A 24307-nucleotide genomic window follows, 5' to 3' on the forward strand; every position below is an offset into this window, starting at 1 on the left:
AGGAATAAAATAGTTGGATCCGCCCCTGAGAAATAAAGTGGCTGCATTGTATGATGTAAAAACAAAGCTTTGACGTTAGTATTGAGGGGTACTACCCCCCCTCCCCCCCAGTCAAACTGAACAAATTTCGTATTACTGATGCATGGACAAGTACCAATGGACCATCAAAAATTTCACTACTCAATGTTTTTATGTGGACATTGTACTTTTTTTCCAGCATCATAATTTTACATTTTAATAGCCATTGTTTTGCGTTTTAAGAGCGAACACGTGATCATGGTGTTTACGCTACTGGTCGCAACAGTGAAGTGTGTCGTCTTGCCTCATCGGTGTATGCTTTTCAAAGACAGTTTATTGCCAGGGGTATATCCGATGGGGAGATCTAGTAGAGGCCCGCCCGTTGAGGGGTTCTCACAAATCATTGTTTTCTATTCTTTTATTGCGTTGTATATTACCTCGTTTAGGGTAAAATTCCAATCCGGATTGAACCTGGAGTGGAGTGAACTCGGAGTGAATGTGTAACGAACATAGACTGACGAAATGCGTTTATGGTGAATATCACAATCCAGATTGAAATGTAAACAAGATCTAAGTTGGAGTCAACATGGACTGAAAATTTTGTGGTGCGATCATTACGTCCAACAATAACTCTACTTCCATCTCTGTCCACACATTCCTCTGCTCTTTTTTTGCCATTTTCACAAATTATGCCTGAAATGCAACGAGACCAATAACAAACTATGCAATATGACGGCGGCTTGCTCGTGCGTGTTTTCTTTTCACTCCAGTCCGTGTTTAAAGTAAAATCTCATTCCGGATTCTTCAGTCCAGTCCACCTCAACAAGTGGAGTGGATTATCACACTTCACTCCAACTTCAGTCCACAACAAAGTGTTTTAAGTAAAAACGAGGTATATATTATTATTGTTATTAGTGAATTCGACGAACTTCGGCTGCAGGTTCATCACAAAATAAGTGGAAAACTCACATATGTATGTCTTATGATCTAAAACACTTTCCGCTTACCAAGGTTGGTACACGTCTTGGAAGATGTAAATAATAAAGTGTCTTAAGATTGAGCACTGGGCGTTTGCGTTATGATTAATTGAATGAAATTCTACAACCATCGGCGAGTTTTTTCGTCGCAATATTATTTATGTGAAATGTTTGGGGGTGGTAATTTCACAAAAGTATGTAATATATATAAACACAGAACTTAGGTGATTTTTTTGTACCTTATAATTGTAATTCAACTATTTCTACCGGAAATAATTGGAAAATATACTTACGACTTACACTATAGTTTCCCAAGGCTGCTATTCGCTTTGGATTCGGAGCTAACAACAGGTGAATAGAGGAAATATTTAAAATGGAATACTAAGCGACTAGATTATATTTAATTGAACAAAACGATAAAACGAATTGTGGTATTACCTTTAATCGTAGTTAGATATGCTAGTATCAAATTCAAAACGTAAAACCTCAACCCCTAGCATGTTTGCAACACGCATATCATCCGGTATCGTAGAGCTGCTTCAAATCAGGAGCACAGATTGTCAAGGGATGTACATGCTTGCGAATGTTTTTGAAGAAAACATTATCTTGTTTTGGCAACGCGGAATTTTTAAAGTGTTAAATTCCAGCATGTGTATGCGTAAGCTTCATTTGTACTTACATATAGATTATAGTTTTGGTTAAATTTTGCAGAGGATACTTCATATATTTGAACATTTAGTTAAACTTTTATTCTGCTTTCTATCGTATTACCTATTTTATCATTTACTAGCTGAAATACTCAGCGTTTCCCAAGCTGAACACAGGGTGAGTGTTTTTTTCTTCTTTTTTTTTCTTTTCAAAATCGGATGTAGATAGTAATAATTGTCTTAATTTGAACGTCAAGTAGGTATGCAAAATTGCATCAAGAGTTGGTCAAGCAGTGGCGAAAAATCTCATGTATTGTATTAACTTGTAAAAAATGAGACGAACACTACTATCTACATCTGATTTTAACGTCAAGTGTGCCAAAGTACTGCTTTAAGTGATGAGAAGGGAAGTGGGGGTGGTTTTTCATAATCTTGTGTTTTCAGTGAACATTTTTTTTCTTTGTTAAATTGGATGTTGACGATAAATGCCTTTTTTTTGGTGCGTGAACTGTTTCAAATTCCATCAAGGAGTAAAAAAAAATTATGGGGTAATAAAATTCATTGAATGGGGGTTAGTTATTTCTAAACTTCATGTAGCCAAGAAAAGGGGTAGGTTTAACATAATTTTTTTTTAAACATGAAGTGTGAAAAATTTCATCAAAGAGTGAACAATTCTCCTTAATTGGCTGGGAAAGTGGGCTGGTGTAGTTTTTAGAAATATAATATATTCAATAAACTTTTTTTATATAAAAATCAGGATGAGACAATTAATTTTCCTCCTTTTGAACATCAAGTGTGCAAGATGTTACCAAGTTGTACCAGTAGCCTACTATACTTTATTGGTGGGAAAGGTAGACTGGGGTGGTTTTATAAATAATTTGATGGGAGTGAATTTTAATTAAATATATGCCGTTAATTGTATCTTAACTTGAACGTTGAGTTTGCAAAATTTCATCAAGAAGTACCATATAATACTGCTTTAGGGGTGGTTTTTATAAATCACATGTAGACAGATAGATTTTTTTAAAACGGACATACAATTATATTCCTCTTAATTTTAACGCCATGTGTGCAAAATTTAATAAATACAATATCCTATTTTAAGCACGGGTAAGGGGAACGGAGTTTTTTGCTTGAGATCACATGTGGACAGGAAGATGGGGTGGTTTTTTGAAATCGGATAAATTGGTGAATAACCTCTTGTTTTTAACATTAATGGTGCTTAATTTATTTATATGTACCAACATTTTGCTTTAAGGGATGAAAAAGGGCGTTGGGGTTGTTTTTAAAAATAAACACTTTTTTTACAAAATTATATTTCTTATTATTTTGGATATCCTGTGTGCAAATTTTCATCAAGTACCAAATTTCTCCCTGAAAGCATTTTGGACATTCCCTTTTTTTCTAAATCAGTTTAAGACTGTAATTTCTCCCTTAATTTAAACACAAAGTTTGCTCAATTTCACCAAAAATTACAAAACATTCCGTTTTAGGTGGTGATAAAAGGGAATGGGGTATTGTTTTTATTTAATGTAAACAGTGACCCGGTAAAATGTTTTTTAAATTAACTATAGACCGCAGTTGTAGCCTTATTTGAATGCAAAGTGAACAGAATTTCATAAAACAGTGTTGAAGTTCTGTTTTAAGGGGTGGGAACGTGATATGGGGTAGTTTTTTCGAAATCGCATTTAGACTACTTTCCTCGTGTTTGGAAGGGTCAGGCGTGCAAAGTTTCACCGTAATCGGGTGAATCTTTTAGAAACGCATATGGGCACACTCACACACACACACAAATATACAGAAACAGAAGTAACACATAATGTTAATCATAAAAAAAGTAAAATTATATAGTACACATTATTGATGCTTGTAATGTATGCTGCAACCATACATTAATAATGGATATAAACCATTTATGTCATTAACGAAGTTTTTTTTTTAGTGCAATCAGAAACGGATTTAGATCTATTCCTGTCTTACGAGTCAAAGATGGGGTTAAGATTTGATAACAGAAGTATGAAAATTCAGCGAATGTAAACAGTGCCATGTGTGTGTTACGCAATTATTTTATTTTGGTCACAGTGTTTATTTATTAATGTTCTAAATACTGTTAGAAATTACGAAGAATTCTGGTTACAAATTATCCAGGGATCTTCGTAAATCTATGGTTATCGTGGTAAATTGACAATTCTGTTACTTTGATCATGCATCCACAAGAATAATCTTGGTATATTAACAAAACACCCGAAAACGTTTTAAATGTAAAAAAAAAAAACTTCGTTTCTTACTTTTCGTATCATCGTCCTATCCCTAACAGAATAACACAGATCGGAAGAAGTTAAATAGCAAACATGTATAAAAGTCATATTAAATATAGTCTCTTCGTTAAAGTAATAAACACATTTGAGTTAGTGAGTGCAAATAAAAGTAAAATTTATCAATTAAATTGTAGATTTTCATTTCACTCCTTCTTTGTATCCGTACAAAATTGTGATAAATTCAATTAAAAACGATTCAATTTTGTTCATTAAAGTATGCAATCATTTCATCAATGTTTTGTTATGACGTTGTCACGTTAAACTATCGTCCGTGAACCGACTTTACAGACAACCAATTTCCCCCCCCCCCCCCCTAAAGAAACAGATAATTGTGAAGTCGGGGGATCTGGATTGGGTTCGTCGGGAAAGTCCGCAGATGTAACACGGTGTAGTGCTGTGTCGGGGTGGCGAGGGCAAGTGGTCGAGTGGACGCCTGTGTGTCGCAGCCCGGCCGACGAGCACGCCACCTTCGACCGCACTAGTCACTTCTACGAGCGCCGCGAGGGGGACGCCTTCCTGCGCCGCGCCGCCTCCGCCTACCACGCGGCCGCCGACCCGCTGCGGGGCCGCGCGCGCGACCGCCTCTACAGGAACGGACCCTACTCCCAGCTCATCGACAGGTAGCGGTCGACGGCTCGTCGGAGTCACACCTTTGAATATACATACTGTATAGAAGTCGCGAGTGGAAAGGATTTACTCTACGTTTTTTCAGAAGCGTACAGTGTCGCCCGCTGTCATTCCCCGCATCCTCCCACTCATCATTCACTGCAGCTCAAGATCGTTCAACGGGAGGGGGAAGGGGTGTTTGAAGAGTTCGACACTTGTCCGCTAGGGACCACCACAAGTCGATGCCCTAGAGATGTGTGGCGATTGCGGCGGTGAATTAACCAACTACCTCAAAACCGTATTAGAAATTTTAACCTGGGCTGGCGACTTCTATACAGTATATATATTCAAAGGTCACACTTCCTAATGCTGGATTCACAATTTAAAAAAAAAAAAAAAAAACAGTAGCAGTAACAGTAGGCCGTGTGCATAGGACATGAACGCCATGTTTCCTAACCTGACGATTCGCAATAGCAGAAAGTTGGTCGTGTGCATAGGAGTTTAATGAATATATTTTATTTCGGTCGCGTACGCATGGCACAACAGCCAATGAGAGAAGAGCAGGGTGCTTTTTGTTTGGCGGGACTAGAAATATCTTTGTATTTACTAACCATATTGAGGTAAGAAAATGTCGAGATAATAATAGTATGTATTATCGTTATTTTGAAAGTTAACATGTTTATTTACTGACACTGCTAACAGATGTCGCATAGTTCGCGAAATTTCATTGGCTGAAATTAACAGTAAGAATTTAATTGTGAACCGATTTCGCAGTTCGCACAGGTCGTGTGCACAGGTCGTGTGCATGGCTTGCTATGCACTCGCTTAATTTTTTTTAATTGTGAACCCAGCCTAATGCGACTTCCAACAAGGTTGCGTTAAACGTTTAACGCTACCATGGAGCAGGGCCGGTGCAAGGTAAATTGGCGCCCTAGGCGAAAAACCTTAATTGCCCCCCCCCCTCCCCCCTCGGACGCCCAAAAAATAATTTCCTTGCCTCAAAATACATCATGTAAGCCTAGGATTTTGTCAACAATCAAATGTAAGCAGGCTTGTTTTTTTATTACTTTTTTACTTATTACAAATCATAAACAGGTCACCGTGGACTTTAAATAATTACTTATATCAATATAAACATTCCAAACTGTTACAAGAATCCATTTTCATCTAGTTTCAATAATCGTTAAACATATTATATCAGCTGTTGTGTGTCGTGCTGCGCCGCCCCCAGCTACTTGGCGCCCTAGGCGGTTGCCTAGTTCGCCTATATGGACGCGCCGGCCCTGACCATGGAGAATTATTTGCATGCAATTAAAAACTATTTTTTAATGATGCCAAAGAAGTATAACTTCTCAAGCGCGTACCTAAGTACACGCACTCATTTTTTTTTCTTGCATTTCTTCTGCTGCTGTGGTTTAATTGCTGTAAAAAAGTCGCGCAAGTGATAACAATTATCAAGCACTTGGGCGGTGTTTAAACCCTTGATATAAAACTAAAAATATTTGTAACAGAACAATATTTGCAAGCGAGATACAGTGTTAAACTTAGTTGAATATTCTTTAACTAACAACAATGACGAGAAAATGAAAAAAAAAAAAAAAATTAACATTACCTTTAAGACCCAACCTTAAAAGTCGCAAATTAAGTGTAAGTGGTTGAAGACTGTCCTTAAATCATGTTGGAAATTATGCCCGAAAAGGTTTTAAGCTTTCTAACATGAAACTAGGCACGTTCCTACGAATAGTTTGATCTGTTTCGTATTATGTGTAATTTTCGACTATATCAAAAATACCCGTGCTAAAAAAAAAAATTGTGAGGAAATTTTATGGACGGGTTCTGAAAATGTCGTAGAATCGTTTCACCAGGTTTGTAGACATTCTGGTTCAGTTTACCTAGCCATCGCCATGACATGTTCGTGACAATATATTTCTGCGAAGATGAGACTTGTCAGTTGGTGTGACCGTCGCCATATTGGGACACCTATAACGTTATGGCAATCGTGCTTGACCACTCCCGGTGAAGGGTAACAAGTATGACTTAGAAATTCTTCGTTAAACACAGTCAATTCCATAACTTGAGTTTTTAAAAAACTGTTTCCACAATGCATGCATGGTTTCGGGGTGCCCGCAAACATGGCTCAGACCAGTAGCTGGACAAAAAGCGGCTCCACGTTACCCCTAGTTCGCCATTACCTTACGCAGTTTATGGTGGTATGGGGACAGATCAGCACCCAGCCCAGAACCCAGGAGGGAAATTATCACTAACGTGAATAACGCTCCTACCGGACCGGGAATCTGGACAATTTTTTAAAATTAATTATATGATCAACAGCTTTACGCCAACGACCAGAGAATCGACACTTTTTATAATACATTTATTAGTCACAACATCTTTACAACCGTGACTGACCCGGGGCTCGAAGTACCCAGATCCCATCTCGCGCCATAAAGCTGGCGTGTATCCGACTAAGCTGCAGATGTCAAACCCGGGACTTGACTTATCAGCCGAAAGTCCTAACCGGAAGGCCTTCCAAACTTTCGAAACTCTCACAAAGTTTAATATAACCTGCCTTCTTTTTATAGGAAAACATAAACATTGGGGTTTTTATAAAAAAAATTATGTTAAAAATATAAAAAAACTTAAACTTTGTTCTTAAAAGTTTTTAAATCGTTGTGTTGGGAAAACGGCATAACCCGTCAGTGCTCTGGTGATTGTTTTCAAGAGGTTTTTAAAGGAGCGTATATTCTCCGCTCGCCAGTCATGGAAGGCGAAGAATAGTTTAGTGAAAACGCGAAGGTCGACCTTGTAGCCATCCTCGCCGGTTGCCGGTACAAGGTCACGCTGGTCCCTCGCCATTCCTTATTATTCAATGATTCTGAATACACACGTTTTGGCCTTTTTCACTCTTCTAAAAATACATTTAAAAAGCGAAATACGGAAACAGAACTACTCCGCCATCAGCATGTTCTGAAATCCTTTTTGTAAACGGACACCGCTCGTATATCTTGAGCAGTTTTCTAATTGTGCGTGTGAAGCTCTGCTCATCGTATGTGTGCTCAGACAGGCAGTAGTCCCGCACGTAAACAAGTGAACATTGAGGCTTGGGATCCGCCACCCTGTCTTCTCTCGGCGCAGAGGGCTCATCTCATTCCACTTCATTATCCCAAGTCCATTAGAGACAGCAGGGCGTGACCGCCGGTCCCGCCGTGGCGTCACGGGAAACGTGCGCAGACGGAACGGTCCCCGCGTCTCCAGTTACGAATGCGACGGCGAACCAACCCCCCCGCGCCCTAAAGTTGTCCAAGAGGGCGGAGCTCCGGCTCATGCGCGTGTACACTTTCTTGAAACCTGCGTTCGAAACAAGCGGTCACGTGCCCTTTGCCGGCGCGGTGTCATTGTTACCAACTACCTTTTGGTTAGGTCTTATATTGATTCAGATGCTCATTGCAGTCCCACAGAACTACTTAAGGTTGATCATTGAAGGCGATAACGAGTAAATTAAGCTTCCAAATTAAGGAAACACTCTTTCTTCCCCCTCCTCCCAACCCAATAAATCTTTAAGACCATTTAAAAATTATTAGCTTATAAGGTGCGCGCAAATATTTATTTTGCCCTGATTCGATTAAACCACTTATCACCAGGTATGTTTTAGAAAATTACTAAATTATTACGTTTTAATTAATGTTTTACAGCTCACTATGGTCCTATCTCGTACACATACGTTAACGTAAATGTTACGTGGAACAAACACGAGAATTACTAGGGGCACAATCATAACTAAACAAAAGTTCTTACTTCACAGAATGTCATTGTTCATTTACAAAAAATTCTCATTATTTTGGGTCACCAAATGTTTAAATACTTTTATGATTTCTCTCGGATGAAATACTCAGGGTAGTTTTACATATAATACGTTACAGGACATATATTTTGCAACATGTATTCTGGACCATAAATATATTTCTAAGTAAAAGTTTTAATTTTATGTATTCCTTATAACTTTTATATTTTTTCAATAGGAAAATACACGTAGAATACGAAAATACACTTCACATGGCCGCCAGACATACAGTTTCTTTGTAATAGTCGTGTTTTCACTGTTCTAGGGAATAAGGCTTACCTCAGGAAACTGAACAATTTTCCCAGTTTTCACACTCCTTATAAAGATATCTCCCGCAATCTTTATTATTTCCAGGCCGCTAAAACACTTGTTTTTTATCAACTTATGCCTAACTAGTTACACCGCCACTGTTTACATCCAATATGGACGCTGGCCTCTAAGGTATAAGTCACCGCTAAAACCAGCTTACCGTTAGCAATTATGACGTGGTGAAGTCATTAAAATAAAATCCAACAATGTAAATATTCAAAAATTGTTAGCCGAATAGAGTTAGTACAATCACAAATTTAAAATTTGGTTTTATGCCATATTAAAATTATTTAGTGAATGTTTGTATTAAGTTAATGCCAATCGTAAACATAGCCCCCATATTTGGGCGTGATCATACTTCCTTTGTATATCACACAACAATCATGACTTAGTTCAAACTTTATGTTAGCAGTTCAGGTTTAAAATACTTAAATACTTCATTACATTTTAAGAAAATGTAGTGGTGGCAGTTAGGCCTAATTTTCAGTCATCTCTGTGCGTCTATACTGCACACTATATAGCTACACGAATTCCTGCCCGCAAAGACGTATACAATATGTATGTATTTTTGTTCCTTATGTGCAGTCGTATACATAGAGTACATACTTGGAAGGTCCGTTCACGTCAGTTGCTGCCTGAATAACGTGTCAATAGGCTCAGATCGGTGGTGCGAGTAAAATTTGAAACGTTGGTTGTTTAGTAAAATCCAAGTAGTTTTTAAATGCTTCAACTGTTGAAGCAACAAAAAAAGAATGCATTCAAACTGACGAGGAAGACCTGGGACTGCGGCTGCGACACGAGGCCTCTGGCCGGGCGTTCGCCGGTGACCTGTGACCTTAGCCCTCCCTCCACGGGCGGTCGGCACATAGTTTGCCGGGGTGGCGGCGGCGGTGTTGCCAGCGCGGCCCAGTGGAAGTGGCAACGCCGCGCACTTGTTCCCGGCGTTATTGATTTTCCTGAACAGAGGCGGTGGTTACACAGAGAGAGACGGTGGTTCCTATAGCAGCCGGGTAGGGGAGGGAGAGAGAGAGAGAGAGAGAGAGAGAGAGAGAGAGAGAGAATGAGAGAGAGAGAGAACGTAACACCCCCCTCCTTTACAACCTGCTCTTCGTGCCGCAATTGTTCTGTGCGCAGCCAATGGCGCACATGGTGTTTGGCCCGCGATATTGTAGCGAAAGTACCCTTCCTCCTCAATCGTGTACCAACCCAGTCACCCTCGCTGTATCTCACTCACCTCCCCTACCCCCTTATCCTGAACCGTGGGCCATCAAGCATTGCTGGCATGTTGCCGTTTTCCTAGGATTGTCCAGCGGCGAATTGGGTGGCTACGTACCTCCATATAGAGTGGTTTAGGTTACAATTAAAAACTATTGATTGTTTTGGCATCGTCTTATTGTAAAATTAGGGTTAAAGTTAACTTATCCCTGTTCACCTGTAACATGCTAGTTTGACTTGCAACTCACTTTTAACCTAAGAGATCCTCTATAATTGTAGCAAATTAATTTGTTTACCCAGCAGTGTCTAAGGCACTGACAGGATTAAATAAAATATTTTTACTGCCTTTTCTTTTGTTGTGTAAACATCACAGTTCTTAGCATGCAGCATTTGGTAGGAGTAATTCTGTGAATGGAAGGGAAGTCAAATGAACGGAAATGTGTAAACGTGGTGCCAAAGTCTTAGAGCTAGTGCACCCACGTATAGCAACATAATCCCATCTATAGTCACTTTCATAAACATTAGGGGACATACCAGATGTGTGTCAAATTAAACTTTATTATTGTAAAACTACAGTGGAATATGTTTGGTAAACTAAGAAAGTGGTAGTAAAAAGTAATTACAAGTTTGAAAATAGGTAAAGAATTGCGATGAAAATGATTATAATACATATTCTCTTTTCAAAATTCAAATAGGCTCAGTAGCAAAGTGGTAGAGTGTACACTTGTAAAGCTCAAGGGCAAATTTTTGACGTGGTGTAAACCTCATCACTGGAAAAAAAAATTAATTTTTAATATAATAATTTTATAATATTATGTAATAATTGTTGACTCTGCTCAATAAGGTTAATGTTTGTTTGTAGGAAGTATTAACATACTGGTTTCAGTCGTTTGAGTAAAAAGTTTAGTGTTAGAATATGCATTTTAGAATGATTCAAGTTACAATTTTGGTAATGCCATAAAAGTATAACTTCTAGTATGTGCAGAAACTTTATAGTTTAAATGGTTTAGTGAATTTTAACAAGATTGGCAGTATTTTAATAAAATACCTTGTCAAAAATCAGGTCCAAAGCCAAGGTTTAGGATTTTTTTAAAGTCTTTTTGCTTTCATCAGAGCAGTTTATAATAGTTTAAAATTTCCATCATTTCGTGCTGCTATCTGCGTGTGATGGTGGCAAGCAACATTTATCATCCAAGTAGCGAATTCTAGCGGCGGGCACATAGTATGTGTGAATCACATCCAGAATTTTGGTATTTGTAAAGTAAATATTTTATTTATCAGTATTTTTATCACACTCAGCATTATTTTAAAGAATTCTACGTTAAATTTTGTGTCTTGAGATTTGTATTATAAATTTATTTGCAATGTGAACAACTTGAGAACACACACATTTGCACATTACAGAGGCTAGATGTTAACTCATCACTGGTGAGAACTGGAAAACATGCTCACCTTCCCCCGCCCCCCCCCCCTTTTTTTTTTCTCCCATGTTAGTAAGATATGCAGTGACCATGAGTGCTAGATTTTTATTTTTTAGGTCAAGTTATATATTCTTGTTTTAGACTTCATATTTTGGTTTTTAATTAATCAATAAAATGTCTTAACATCCTACAAAATATAAATTGTAACAGCTACTAACAATTTACATTATAATTTTGATCGGAAAGTTATAAATATTTTCCACCATTTTTAAAAATAAACTAAATAGTAGGTAACCATATAAATGTATTGATTGTGTTCTGGTATTTTAGTTGGCTGAAAAAGTCATACCATTTTAAAATGTTGAATTTATTTGGAAGGAAACTTGACTGCTTATCTTAAATTGAATCGTCTTTATGGAAACTTATCAAGTTCATAGGATAAAAAAAGTATTGAAATGGAATTAACTAACTACTGGGCAACATTCACATATTTTCCTGATGACTTTTTAAACCATCACTGCATAAGCTAAACAACACAATGTTTTAGTTTTGTAAAGTTGGTTCATTCCTCTGTGTCTGACCCGTGAGAGGACAAAACAATGATAGCTGACCGGTATACACCGGCAGTAAAGTATGAAGAGCAGTTTTAAAGTTGCAAGCACCAGTAGTAAAAAACTAGGGACAAATGAATCCCTAATATTGTATTGCACCAAATCGCTCAAATACACGTAGGAAAAACAATATATTAAACCATTTCAAATTTTTAAAAGGGTATCGTTAAAAGGATAAGGGTAATTTAACTATCATACTCAAACGTGCAGAAGATTCTTAGCATTCAGTACCTAGGTACATGAAAGAAAAACATGCTACCCCAGGCTTTGTAGATAATTTTCAGTTATTATTTGGTTCATTGAAATAACATGTTTATTTGCAATGTACACGTACAGAAAAAAAAAATGCAGGAATGTTTTAACAGCAGTAATAGCACCTGGGGCTAAATAAAACCATAACATAACATCCATATCTGATATTGAGCTCAGTTTCTTTACTTTTCCTTTTTTTTCCCCCCCCCCCCCCCTCTCTTCATTTCTAATGTTTTAATAGCAATGGTATTATAAAATTACATTTAAAGTTTCAAATGCTTAATATAGTTCCTCATCAAGGATGAAGAACGAATCTCTGATGTTTTTGGTTGACACGGCAGTCGTCATATTCTGTTGTTGCATCTGCCTACCTTGAAGATGGTAAATGCAATGCTGACAGAAATGTTGGGAACTACTGTTTCTTCGTACTTAAAACCTGCTCACCAATGTGATTTATGTTCGTGTGGTCTGTTTTGCTGCATCAGCTTTGATTTGCTTGCCACTGCCGTGGTTCACGGGGAGAAGTGCGGTGGTTACCGAGGGGTGTGTTGTTTGCTTGCCACTGCCATGGTTCACGGGGAGAAGTGCGGTGGTTACCGAGGGGTGTGTTGTTTGCTTGCCACTGCCATGGTTCACGGGGAGAAGTGCGGTGGTTACCGAGGGGTGTGTTGTTTGCTTGCCACTGCCATGGTTCACGGGGAGAAGTGCGGTGGTTACGGAGGGGTGTGTTGTTTGCTTGCCACTGCCATGGTTCACGGGGAGAAGCGCGGTAGTTACCGAGGGGTGTGTTGTTAGCTTGCCACTGCCATGGTTCACGGGGAGAAGTGCGGTAGTTACCGAGGGGTGTGTTGTTTGCTTGCCACTGCCATGGTTCACGGGGAGAAGCGCGGTAGTTACCGAGGGGTGTGTTTGCTTGCCACTGCCATGGTTCACGGGGAGAAGTGCGGTAGTTACGGAGGGGTGTGTTGTTTGCTTGCCACTGCCATGGTTCACGGGGAGAAGTGCGGTAGTTACGGAGGGGTGTGTTGTTTGCTTGCCACTGCCATGGTTCACGGGGAGAAGTGCAGTAGTTACGGAGGGGTGTGTTGTTTGCTTGCCACTGCCATGGTTCACGGGGAGAAGTGCAGTAGTTACGGAGGGGTGTGTTGTTTGCTTGCCACTGCCATGGTTCACGGTGGTTACCGAGGGGTGTGTTGCTGCAGAGCTCAGCCCGCCCACCACCGCGCCCTCAGCAGCTCCTGGAGCTACGAGGGCTCGCCCAGCGTGCGGTACGCCGCGGTGCCCCCTACCCCGGAGCCCTACCCCGAGGAGAGGAGAGAGGTGCAGCCCGCGCCCCACAAGAAGAGGACCAAGTCCAGGTAACTGCAACATTTTGAAGCAACAGACTCAATCAAAGGTTATCATACCAGAAGGGCGTATCAACACTTTTTGCAATATGTTGATACACCCTTCTGGTATGATGCCCTCGAAATGTTTGTGCAACCTCAAAATATTTTTAATGGTTCGGGATTTTACGCGAGCTTAAATTATTGGTTTCTTTTAAAGTTAGCTGACTAGCCTCAACAACTGTAATGTAACATTCTCAATTGGGTGTTTCAGTAAATTGTAATTTTTTTTATTAGGTTTGGCAGCTATGTTAGTGTAATTTCATTAGTCATATACACCAACTTTAATACAAAATACTCCCATCACAATAGTAATACTAGGAAATGCAATAAGATAACTTTAACTCTTTACATGTGCATAAATAATAATGTGGTCCTTGGAAATCCTTGCAAGTTCCTTACATTTATTTGGGCTATGAAGGTTCCTTTAATTTGTAATGCTCATGAAAGCAGTACAGTCACAATTAATATTAAATTGTACGAGTAGCCAGTAGTACTAGTTAGGTATTTTGGCCTTAAAGAGTTTGGGCCGTGGTTCTAATTACATTCACACTAGCTACTTAAGAGTCACAAATGTTCTCAGGATTTTCAAATGTGTGTTTGTACTGTAAACAATTCATTAGAATATATTGTGATTATACTGAACAATGTCTTGGTTACCTTGTGTAACTTATTCCAACTGAAAATATTTGCAATTTTATTCAGTTTCTTTAGTTTGGTTCTTTTAGTCGTACTTTTATACCCTTAAATAGTGTAGAGTTGGGAAAGTCCTTCGAAATACAACCAAAATATCTGTGAGAACCTTCTCTAATAAATTGAGGATTATAAGTTGCACGCTCTGGAAATAATTAATTAATTTACAAGGGTCATATCTGTTGAAATAACATGCACTTGAGTTTTGGCTGGAAAAAAAAATGTTGCTAGTACATTGTGACGGTCTGGTTCCCTTTACGTTTTGTTCGGACCACTGTTAAACACTCTTGGATGTACAACCGTGTGGCTGTTGGTGTGGCCAGCAGGTCGGGCAGCGAGTCGGGGTCCAACTCGGGCTCCAGCAGGTCGCGCTCGAGGTCTCGCAGCCACTCGCACTCCAGCTCCAGCTCCAGCCAGACGGCCTCCAGCAGCGCCAGTTCGGGCACCTCCACGCCCGCCACCGAGAAGTCCTGTTCCCCGCACAGGTGGGTGGTTCGCAGACAGCTCTCTAGGGGCAGAGGGGAGAGTGGACCATAATATTATGTGTGCGCATCTTTGGTATGACAGCAGGGGGCAGAGGGGAGAGTGGAACATTTTCTTATGTGCGCGCATCTTTGGTATGACTAAATAAAACAGACGAGATCGAAAACAAGAATTACCGCAGTGTTTTGTCATGTAAAAGAGAATCAAAAAAAGTGTTAAAATATCAAAACCATGTATGTTCTAATACTATTTTCGTAGCTAATAAATTTTTATCGAAACAATAAACCTGAAAGAAAAACCATTTGCAAAAATGAACATTATATCGCATAATAAGATTTAATCCTCTATTCACCGAAATAAGTATAACTTCAAACATTACTACCCAAGATGGGGGTGTGTTCTGTAGAATGCTTCAAGAGCACGCTTCTCTTTGGAGTTGGGTTTTATTGCACTAATGCTGTCACAGTGCTGTCACAGAAAATGCGAACAACCGTTAATACACTCACAATGCTGAGCATAACAGAAATACATGGAAATATTTTAATTCGCACGCACACACTCATACACACATAGGCATGGCGTGCACACAAATTGTGTGATGATAAAACACTCAGTAGCGTGAGTAGCCATAAAGAGCACTTCTGTGGTTAGCTCTGTTGGCAAAAGTCAGTGGTCAGGTAAATGACCACTTGGAGATTAGCGTCACAAGTTGTGCTAATGACCACTTGGAGATTAGCGTCACAAGTTGTGCTGTTACTGGCCCTCGTAAATAGTTAATTTTGCTTATTCTTAATTTGGCACATTTGTGCATACGCCTTTAGAGTTTCGTTGGAGGGTCACTGCTCTTTTTAGATGATTACGCAGCATTCTGAATACAAGGGGGCTTAGTTGGTTTCGGATTGCAGTGCATGGTGAATCGAAGAATGTCTGTTTGAAAGATCGCCAAATTGAGTTTTGAGAAGTGTAGAAACTAGTGAAGATGCAGTGGAGGCATGTTCTTTGCCACAGCCACCACAGCACGGCGCGGAGTGGCCGTGTGGGCGGGGTGGCGCTCCAGTCGGCTGTCAGTGCTCCCCACACCAACAACGTGAACCCGGCCGTGCATAGCGAGGATCGCCGTCCGCTGGCCATCTGCGTGCGCAACCTGCCCGTCCGTTCCAGCGGTGAGCACGGCCGCGCGAAACCCTCTCCTGTCGCTGTCGCTCCTGTCCTGTCGCTACATTGGACTTCTATAATAACATAATAGTTTTCTCTACCTTTGAATCGGGGTCAACATGGTGGGATGAAGCTGATGCTGATTTAAATCAACCAAAAAAATGGTCTCGCGAGGTATGCCATTTTTTCTCACTTGTGAAAGAACCCGACGTTGACCCCCCAAGAATCAAACTAGGAACATATTGAATGGAGACGAGTGTCAATCACAGTGCACCCTGATACAGAATTTAACCGGGTGATTGTGATAAAAGTTGCAGCGTTGAGGAGCATGTCTAAAGTTTGCAACATGGAGTCATTATTAGAGACATGCAAAATTCGCGGATTCATTTCCTCGATAGGCTAGCATCATAACAACTATACCTTCGTACCACTTCTGCGATTGGCCCACATTTTATCCGGGGAACTGTAAGCCAATGGGAAACACTAAACCAAGAAAGTGCCGAATTACGGACAGCCTGGTTGAGACGTCTCACGCGTCAGTAGCCAATGAGCAGGTGTCATTACGGCGAGTATTTAAAGGACTGTGGAGTCTATCCTAGAGGTCAATGAATCCGCGAATTTTGCAGGTCTCTTAGTCATTCTATTTTGATTGTAAAAGGTACTGTCAATTTTTTGGCAGCTGTTTGAAGCGCGACGTTTTTGTTTTTTCCCAGACACCAGCCTGAAGGACGGTCTGTTCCACGAGTACAAGAAGCACGGCAAGGTGACGTGGGTGAAGGTGGTGGGGAAGGCGGGCGAGCGGTACGCGCTCGTGTGCTTCAAGAAGCCCGACGATGTGGAGAAGGCGCTGGAGGTGTCGCACGACAAGCTCTTCTTCGGCTGCAAGATAGAGGTGGCTCCCTACCAGGGGTACGATGTCGAAGACAATGAGTTCAGGTGACACACACTGCCAGTTTCTGTTGGCTTTGCGTGAGACACTTGTCAGATGGGCTCTGCAGGAGATCTGTTAAGAAAAAAAGACTTAACTATTTCCACCAACACTCCAGTTTTATTCCCTGTTTCAGTCATAGTACAGAGGTGTGAAAACCGTTTGACTTAAAGCAAAAAGTTTGATAATTTTTTTTTCAATTTTCTGTACTCTAAACAGATACTAGAATTACTCAGCCGTGTAATATTGACAAATTAACTCAATTTAACTCACAAAAGTACTACTGTACTGTTTAATTGGGGGAAAAAAAATTATTTGGACTGTAGTTTCTGCTGCTGTCAACCTTCCGCTGCAATGTTCCTTTTATTCTTTGAAATACTCAGCACATAGGTGCAGTGTCAAGCCAGATAACTACATATGAGAAATGACCTGTGAGCTGGTGGGTTATTATTGAGAACATTCCAGACCTTTTTTATCAATTGATTTTTCCATTTACCAGTCATTTACCGTTAGATAAAAATTGCATTAATTTTTTCCCCTTCTTCTTCTTCTTCTTCTTCTTCTTCTTCTTCTTCTTCCTCTTCGTTGTTACAGCATACCTCAGAAGGTATTTTAATTCTCTTGTACATTGCCTTATTCACTGTCTGACCACTTAATAAAAATTAATGGTTTGCACAGTGCCTTTCTATTCTGAAAAATGCCGATGTCTCATATCTTGTAGATTTATTGAGAAAGTTTTAATGTTAACAGTGAGCTCTTTAAATTTTTTTCACAATTTGATTTGGATAGCGGTTTGTGTCAGTTAAGATATCATGGCAAGATGCTATGCTTATGTCCATTGTATAATTAACTTTACAAACAGTGTAAATATGATAATTGCAAAACATAGAATAACCTATCTTGTTGTGTTTTCTATTTTGACCAATTATACATATATACACACTAGCTTATTGCATAGTTTTTGTCACCAACCTGATGAGCTGCCTCTGCATTAGTTGACTCCAGGGGCTGCAACGAGACACTATTGCGAGAATGGATTGAAAACTTAACATCATCAAGCCTTAGCGTGCTCTCCATATTTCATGTACACTTTTTTTAAAAGTTCAGTCTTTTTTTATTTCAGATTCCACATTTGTAATTTAGATTGGAAATTAGTAGCATAGCTAATTAACATCATAATCAGGTAGTTTTTTTTTTTGGGGGGGGGGGGGGGGGGGGAAAGGTTGAAATCAACATAATTTTCTTAAGCCGTCTATAAACTGTAGTTAAATATTTCAAAAACTAATTTACTATACTGCTTTATTTACTAGCAACTAAACTCATTCAAAATGTCCAGAGTTAAATTCATTGTAGAAAATTTCGAAATATTTAAGAAAGTTTACTAATTTAAATATTTGCAATTGAGTAGACATTTTTACTAAAGTGTTTGAAAAAAGAGTTTAAGTAAATAAATAATTTACTGTTAAAATTAAAATGTTTCTACAGAAGGCCAAGGACTAATAAAAATATGTTTTTCTGGCCAATTTTTAAAGTAAATTTTTTGTAAGGTTCTGTATGGCAAAATTGTATAAAAACTGAAGAAGAAAGATTGATTATTTTGCAAACACATTGAAATGTTGATTGATCGTCTGACCCTCGGGTACCCAGTGAACGTAGACAATACCATGAATTTTGAAAATATATCTATATTTGTAAAATATTTCCTCACCTTGTCTTTAAAATTATTATGACTTTTAAACATACTTCACTTTAACTAATTTCTGGCTGCACCCTTATTAGCATAAATATAGTTTTTGTTATTGTAAGTTCCTTTTGGCTAGATAGTTTTTCACACAGTGTTTTAGGTTATTTGCTTGTAGTTTTTCTTTTACAAAAATGACTGCAGAGTTGTGGATCTTGAGGGTTTATAATTTCAGTTTTTAATGTTTTTCTTAATACTTTTTTTTTCATTTACAGTTACCTACATAGATTTTTTTTTCCAACTTTCTTAACTTAATATTTTATATTTTATAAATGAACTCTATGGATAAACTACATGAAACTTTTTTCTGTGGTCCTTATAGAATTGTTTTTAGTAATAAAAAAAGTATATTTTGTTTTACAAAGGAAAGATCCTTGGTAATGAGGTGTAAGTGAATCTCTTGTAAATTGTGTTGATCTATTGTGGAACTAACAATCTTGCAGGCCATATGAAGCGGAACTGGACGAGTACAATGCGAAGGCAACACGAACCTTGTTCATTGGAAACTTGGAGAAGGATGTCACCCCTTCGGAGCTCCGGAAAAATTTTGAGCAGTTTGGAGAAATTATTGTACGTAGTCCCGTGGTGTAACGTTAACTGTTTTAATTCTCAGCACCACTGTAGCTCGCGGGAACCGTGCTAAGCTGTTCTTTTGGTTGGTTGATAGGAAATCGACATCAAGAAGCAGGGTGTATCTTCGTATGCGTTTTGCCAGTACGCAGACATCTCGAGCGTTGTGAAGGCCATACGGACTATGGATGGCGAACATCTTGGGAACAATCGTATCAAGCTGGGTTTCGGCAAGTCCATGGCCACGAACTGTGTCTGGGTGGATGGTGTGGCAGGTAGATGATAACTTCACTTTGACAACGTTACAGTTTAAGGTCTATTTATATATTCAATGTTGTTATTATGTGTTTGATATTTATTAATAACTGATTTGTTTCAAAATTTAACTATAATGGAGAAAAAAAATGATTTGCAGAAGCCTAGTGTTCAAAAGTTCGCTTTCGAAACATATATTTTACACAAAGTAGGAGTTCACCAAAGGGAAAAAATATTTTTTCAGTGTTTTATTTTTTGTTTGCAGTTTTTATTGTCATTCAAACTATAACCTGTCAGTTTTCTGACAAATAAAAAACTTGCACTACTTTTGTCATTTGCTTGGAGCTGTAATAGTATGAATGCTTCTTTTGTTTTTTGAGGAAGTAACATTGGTTGGTGCAAATTTTTTACAGACTCGGTTTCTGAAAAGTACCTGAACCTCCAGTTCCATTCTTTTGGTAGCATTTCGCACGTCACCATCGATCGGGAGCGAGGCCGTGCGTTGATCTACTTCGAACAGGTCAGTGCAGCACGTGAGGGGCAGTGTAACATCATCTTCGGGGGGAAAAAAAACTTGTTATGGCCCAAGATTTCTTTTTGAGACTTGCTCACCTCCCTCCCAAGGCAAACTGAGTTAAATTCCCAGAGGGCTATCGCTTCCTAGCATTTGGAAATTGTGGTGGACCCAGCAGTGATACTCCCGTTTTCCCCACCAATAAATACAGTCCATTGCTCATCATCTTTGACCTAATATTGATGGAATTTTAAACCCTAAGTCGATTCAAATCTTTATGTAGACAGCTTGCCCGAGTGGTTTTATTTTTAGACCACTTAGGTATTTCAAGACGGGAGATTTCTGAATTTTTGTTTATATATTTTAAGAAATCTGTTTATTCATAAAGATAAGAGTATTATTGATCAGATATGGTAGTTAATGATTAGTAATACTTATCTCACCAAACCAGATTCATTTTGACTGATATTACCTATTCATTTTTACAACACAATTTGTAATAAGCATGTCTATAAAAAAACTAATCAAAAAAAAAAACATATTTACCTACTGTAATGTAAAAATGAGTTTTAAATTATACGAGCAAGATTAAAGAAAGTATAATTTATTTTTTCCCCATTGTATTTAGTGTATACATTTCAATAAAAGTTTTATGGTAAATTAAATTACATTCATTGAATTTAATGTATTAAAACATTAGGGTTTTGTGATTTAAATTGCTTTGATTAAAAATTTTGGTTAATTTCATGATTTCCATTGTATTTTGGTGGTTTATGGTCTATTAATAGGGGCTGGAAAAATTAGCATTTTTTTTTATAAAATTAGCATTTATTATTTTATAAATTATCACCTATTGTGAAATAGCATCTATTATTGTGAAGTCAGAATTTTAAATACAACTCATTTAAAACTTAATATTTACATTCTAAATGTTTAAAAACTAAATATTCACATACAAAAATACCTAAAAATTACCCTCTAGTTCAGTTTTGTAATAAACCAAATTTTTTCATGGCTCTCTAGATTAAAACTGCAAAAATAATGTAAAAGCTTATTTTACTTTAAAAATAATTGGTTGTGTTATATGCTAGAAAACATTAGATTGCAGCTTAGTTCATAGCAATTCATATTAACAAATCAGCTACATTAATTAGGTGGGTTATATTATGAAATCATCTCCGAATGCATTTGACATGGCTGCATCTCATAGACATACCAATATCACAAAGTATGGTTACAAAAACTAGTGTAGAGAAGGATAATAGGGCATTCCATATCAAATCAACCAACAATATAATTATTTTAAACCTTGAGGTTGGTGATTGTGTTCTACTTATCAGTATGACAAAAAATATATTTTTTTTGGTTTTTTATCTATAAATTTTTGAAAAATAAAAAAATGATAGTTTGTAGGAATGTTTTTAAATTTTTAAAAGCACGTAACTTTAAAACTGTTGGTCCTAGCTTTGAATATATATACTGTATAGAAGTCGCGAGTGGATAGGATTTACTCTACGTTTTTTAGAAGCGTATGATGAGCAGCTTGGGAACTTCACCGCTGCAGTGCGCTGCCGTAACGCCCTGTATCGTCTTAGTTGTTATTTACACGTTAGAGCGCAGCGCTGTCGACCGCTGTCATTCCCCGCACCCCTCATCCATCATTCACTGCAGCTCAACGTCGTTCAACAGGAGGGGGAAGGGGTATTTGAAGAGTTCGACACTTGTCCGCTAGGGACCACCACAAGTCGATGCCCTAGAGATGGTGGCGATTGTGGCGGTGAATTAACCAACTACCTCAAAACCGTATTAGAAATTTTAACCTGGGCTGGCGACTTCTATACAGTATATATATTCAAAGGTCCTAGAAAGCCCAAATTTGTGCCATTCACTTCAGAATGACAAGGGCTTTAATTTGACAAATAACTTGAGTGTATCACATCACTTTATATTTTTTCCAACGAAATCAAAAAAAAATTTTTATATAAAAAATGGGAATTTTTTAATTTTGATGAAAAAATATATTTTACATCAAACCTCTAGTAAGTTGTGATGGTATTCCATTGGTATCACGTGGAAATGATTTTTTTATGTAAATTGATGCGTATGAAAATTCTGCGAATTCATGACATTTAATCATAATAACACTTTAACTCTTTTTATTTAAACTTGTCTTAATTGATTCTCAATTTACCATAAAAATTTACATAAGAAAAGTGAGGTCCAAATAGTGTGATAATAGTTTCTTTGGTAAATACAACAACTGGCCCTAACAGGAGTTACTCAAGCAGTGACATGTTTCTTTCCTGTCTCAACTTGCAACCCTTAGTCAGCTTCCTCCTACTAGGGCTCTTGTCTTCAGTCATTTGTGTTGTGAGTTGTCTCTGAGCGAACGAGTGCTCCATGCATGTTCATAAGATACAAACGAATAAACCGTGTGGTAAATATTGTTTCAATCCTTTTAATAAAGGCAGGCATTGGGTAACTAAAACCCTAAGGAATGTCACTCCATGGATGACAAAGCTAAATGACATCATTGAAGATGGAATGAAAATTTGCACTTTCTGTCTGTAGGTCTGCCTGTCTGCCTGTAGGGGATGCCTACTTGCGAACGGTTTTTTCCTGAGAGTAGTGCTCGCACACTTTTGATTTCCACCTCCAGGTGGAGCCTGCCAGCTTGCAGTGCTTGCCTATTTGTTGTGTGTATGTGGTTTTTTGTCTTTAAATTTGTGTAGGCCCTAATTGGTTTTTTTTTTGTTTGTTGTGCCTACCTTAAATGTCCCTCAACTGTTGGTGGTCATGGGACAATTTGTAAATAAATGAAATAAATCTATTGTCATTAAAAATCATAATAAACTCTTTTGGAACAATTGTTTGTGAGTAGAACACCAATATGTATTTAAAATTGTTTTCCATTGGGAAGTGCAAATGGAAGATTTGTGTATAATCCAACATGTAACATCTCGGGTGGCGCTTGTCTTACAGATCTCGTATGCTCAGGAGGCAGTGCGGGAAATGCGCGGTGTCCCGATGCGGGGTCGCAAGCTGCAGGTGGACTTTGCTTCTCGGGAGTGCCAGGAGGCCTTCTACGAGCACCTGGAGAAGCAGGGGCACGCTGTGGTGGGAGGGGAGAGGCCGTGGGACCGCTACGACAACACGTGAGTCCACCTCGCTGCGCTTCCCGTTCTCTTGTTGCATTTCTGGCTGGACATTACACTTCTGGCTGAGAACTTTTGAATCTGTACATAGGACGACAAACCAAATAACCTTTCTTTACAATTTTTAGCGATTATTTTACAGCTGCCATGCATATAAATGTTTAAAGTTTATATAAATAGTTTTTTTTTTTTGAAACAAACATAACATGCATTTCCTGTATTTTGGAGGTACAATCATTGAAGAATGTATTTTTTTTTATTTGATGGATATAACTTGAGTAGCTTGTACTTTTTGATAGTTGATATTAAATATTTTTAAAATTTAAAATAATAATTGAGGTCCTAGCTTGTAAGGTTTGGAGATGACAGCACAAGGGGCTTCTTCCAGGAGCAGGGAGGTGCAGGCCAGCAGGTTCGAGACGACGGTGGTAGTGCCTGGCAACAGGTTCACCCACTACGACGCCCCTCAGCGGCAGAGGTCCTCTTCGTACAGCAGGACTGCCAACAGCGCCGCCAGCACCCCGGCTGCACCGGCCGTCAACAACTCCGGGGTGCCCGGTCGGGCGGCGTCCCGGTCCCAGCGAACAGGCCAGCGGTACGAGTACTACGACTCGGAGTATCCTGACAGGAGGTACAGGTGAGTGCCTCCCAGGCGTCTCCAGAGTATTCATAAATATTGGGCTTCTGCAATCCTGTTGTTTTTTTTTAAAATCAATTATCAAATCACTAGTGTAAAATATTTTTAGAATCAAATTAAATTTTTTATTTCCATAAGTCCAAAAAAATTAATGCATAATTTGTATATTTTGTTTATCCAGCTGTTTGTATTTATAAAAATAAAGTATTTTAATTTAAAAAAAAAACTATTTTTTCTTATAAGAAGTACCCTATTTTATCGCATAATCGTCGCACCTATATCTTTGGCCGTCAAAATTGGGATAAAAAAAACTTCTTGCGTAAATGTCGCATCATGTTTTTGGTCCCACTATTAGATGCCTAGCACTTTGTGTAGGTATCTTTTCCTTATAAAACGATGTATTTTAATGTAGAAATCTAATATTTATTCGGAAATTACCACGTATTTAATTAATGGAAATACGAAGTTGACTGACGTGTAAAGTTTCTTTGAAAGACTTTTCAAAAGTTATTACCTTTATCTGTAGATCACAATCATAAATCTTCAGTAATCATTGCACTAAGTTTCTAACAGAAA

The 24307-nt window shown here is 38.5% G+C and overlaps 1 protein-coding gene across 8 annotated transcripts in view; it reads left to right on the top strand.

The window, feature by feature from the left end:
• LOC134543353 (protein split ends-like) overlaps positions 1 to 24307 on the top strand; it is a 201515-nt gene that overhangs the window by 141801 nt on the left and 35407 nt on the right. For 6 of the 8 annotated variants that reach the window (XM_063388333.1, XM_063388329.1, XM_063388336.1 and 3 more), the window contains 10 exons: positions 4407 to 4580; positions 13418 to 13573; positions 14617 to 14778; positions 15785 to 15939; positions 16645 to 16867; positions 19044 to 19170; positions 19268 to 19445; positions 19839 to 19945; positions 22922 to 23094; positions 23483 to 23731. In XM_063388333.1, coding sequence (XP_063244403.1) covers positions 4407 to 4580; positions 13418 to 13573; positions 14617 to 14778; positions 15785 to 15939; positions 16645 to 16867; positions 19044 to 19170; positions 19268 to 19445; positions 19839 to 19945; positions 22922 to 23094; positions 23483 to 23731 — 1704 coding nt within the window. The remainder of the gene's footprint in view (positions 1 to 4406; positions 4581 to 13417; positions 13574 to 14616; positions 14779 to 15784; positions 15940 to 16644; positions 16868 to 19043; positions 19171 to 19267; positions 19446 to 19838; positions 19946 to 22921; positions 23095 to 23482; positions 23732 to 24307) is intronic. The other 2 variants (XM_063388331.1, XM_063388328.1) reach the window with 2 other exon arrangements.

Source organism: Bacillus rossius (genome assembly GCF_032445375.1).
Source record: "Bacillus rossius redtenbacheri isolate Brsri chromosome 9 unlocalized genomic scaffold, Brsri_v3 Brsri_v3_scf9_2, whole genome shotgun sequence".
NCBI classification, from domain to species: domain Eukaryota; kingdom Metazoa; phylum Arthropoda; class Insecta; order Phasmatodea; family Bacillidae; genus Bacillus; species Bacillus rossius.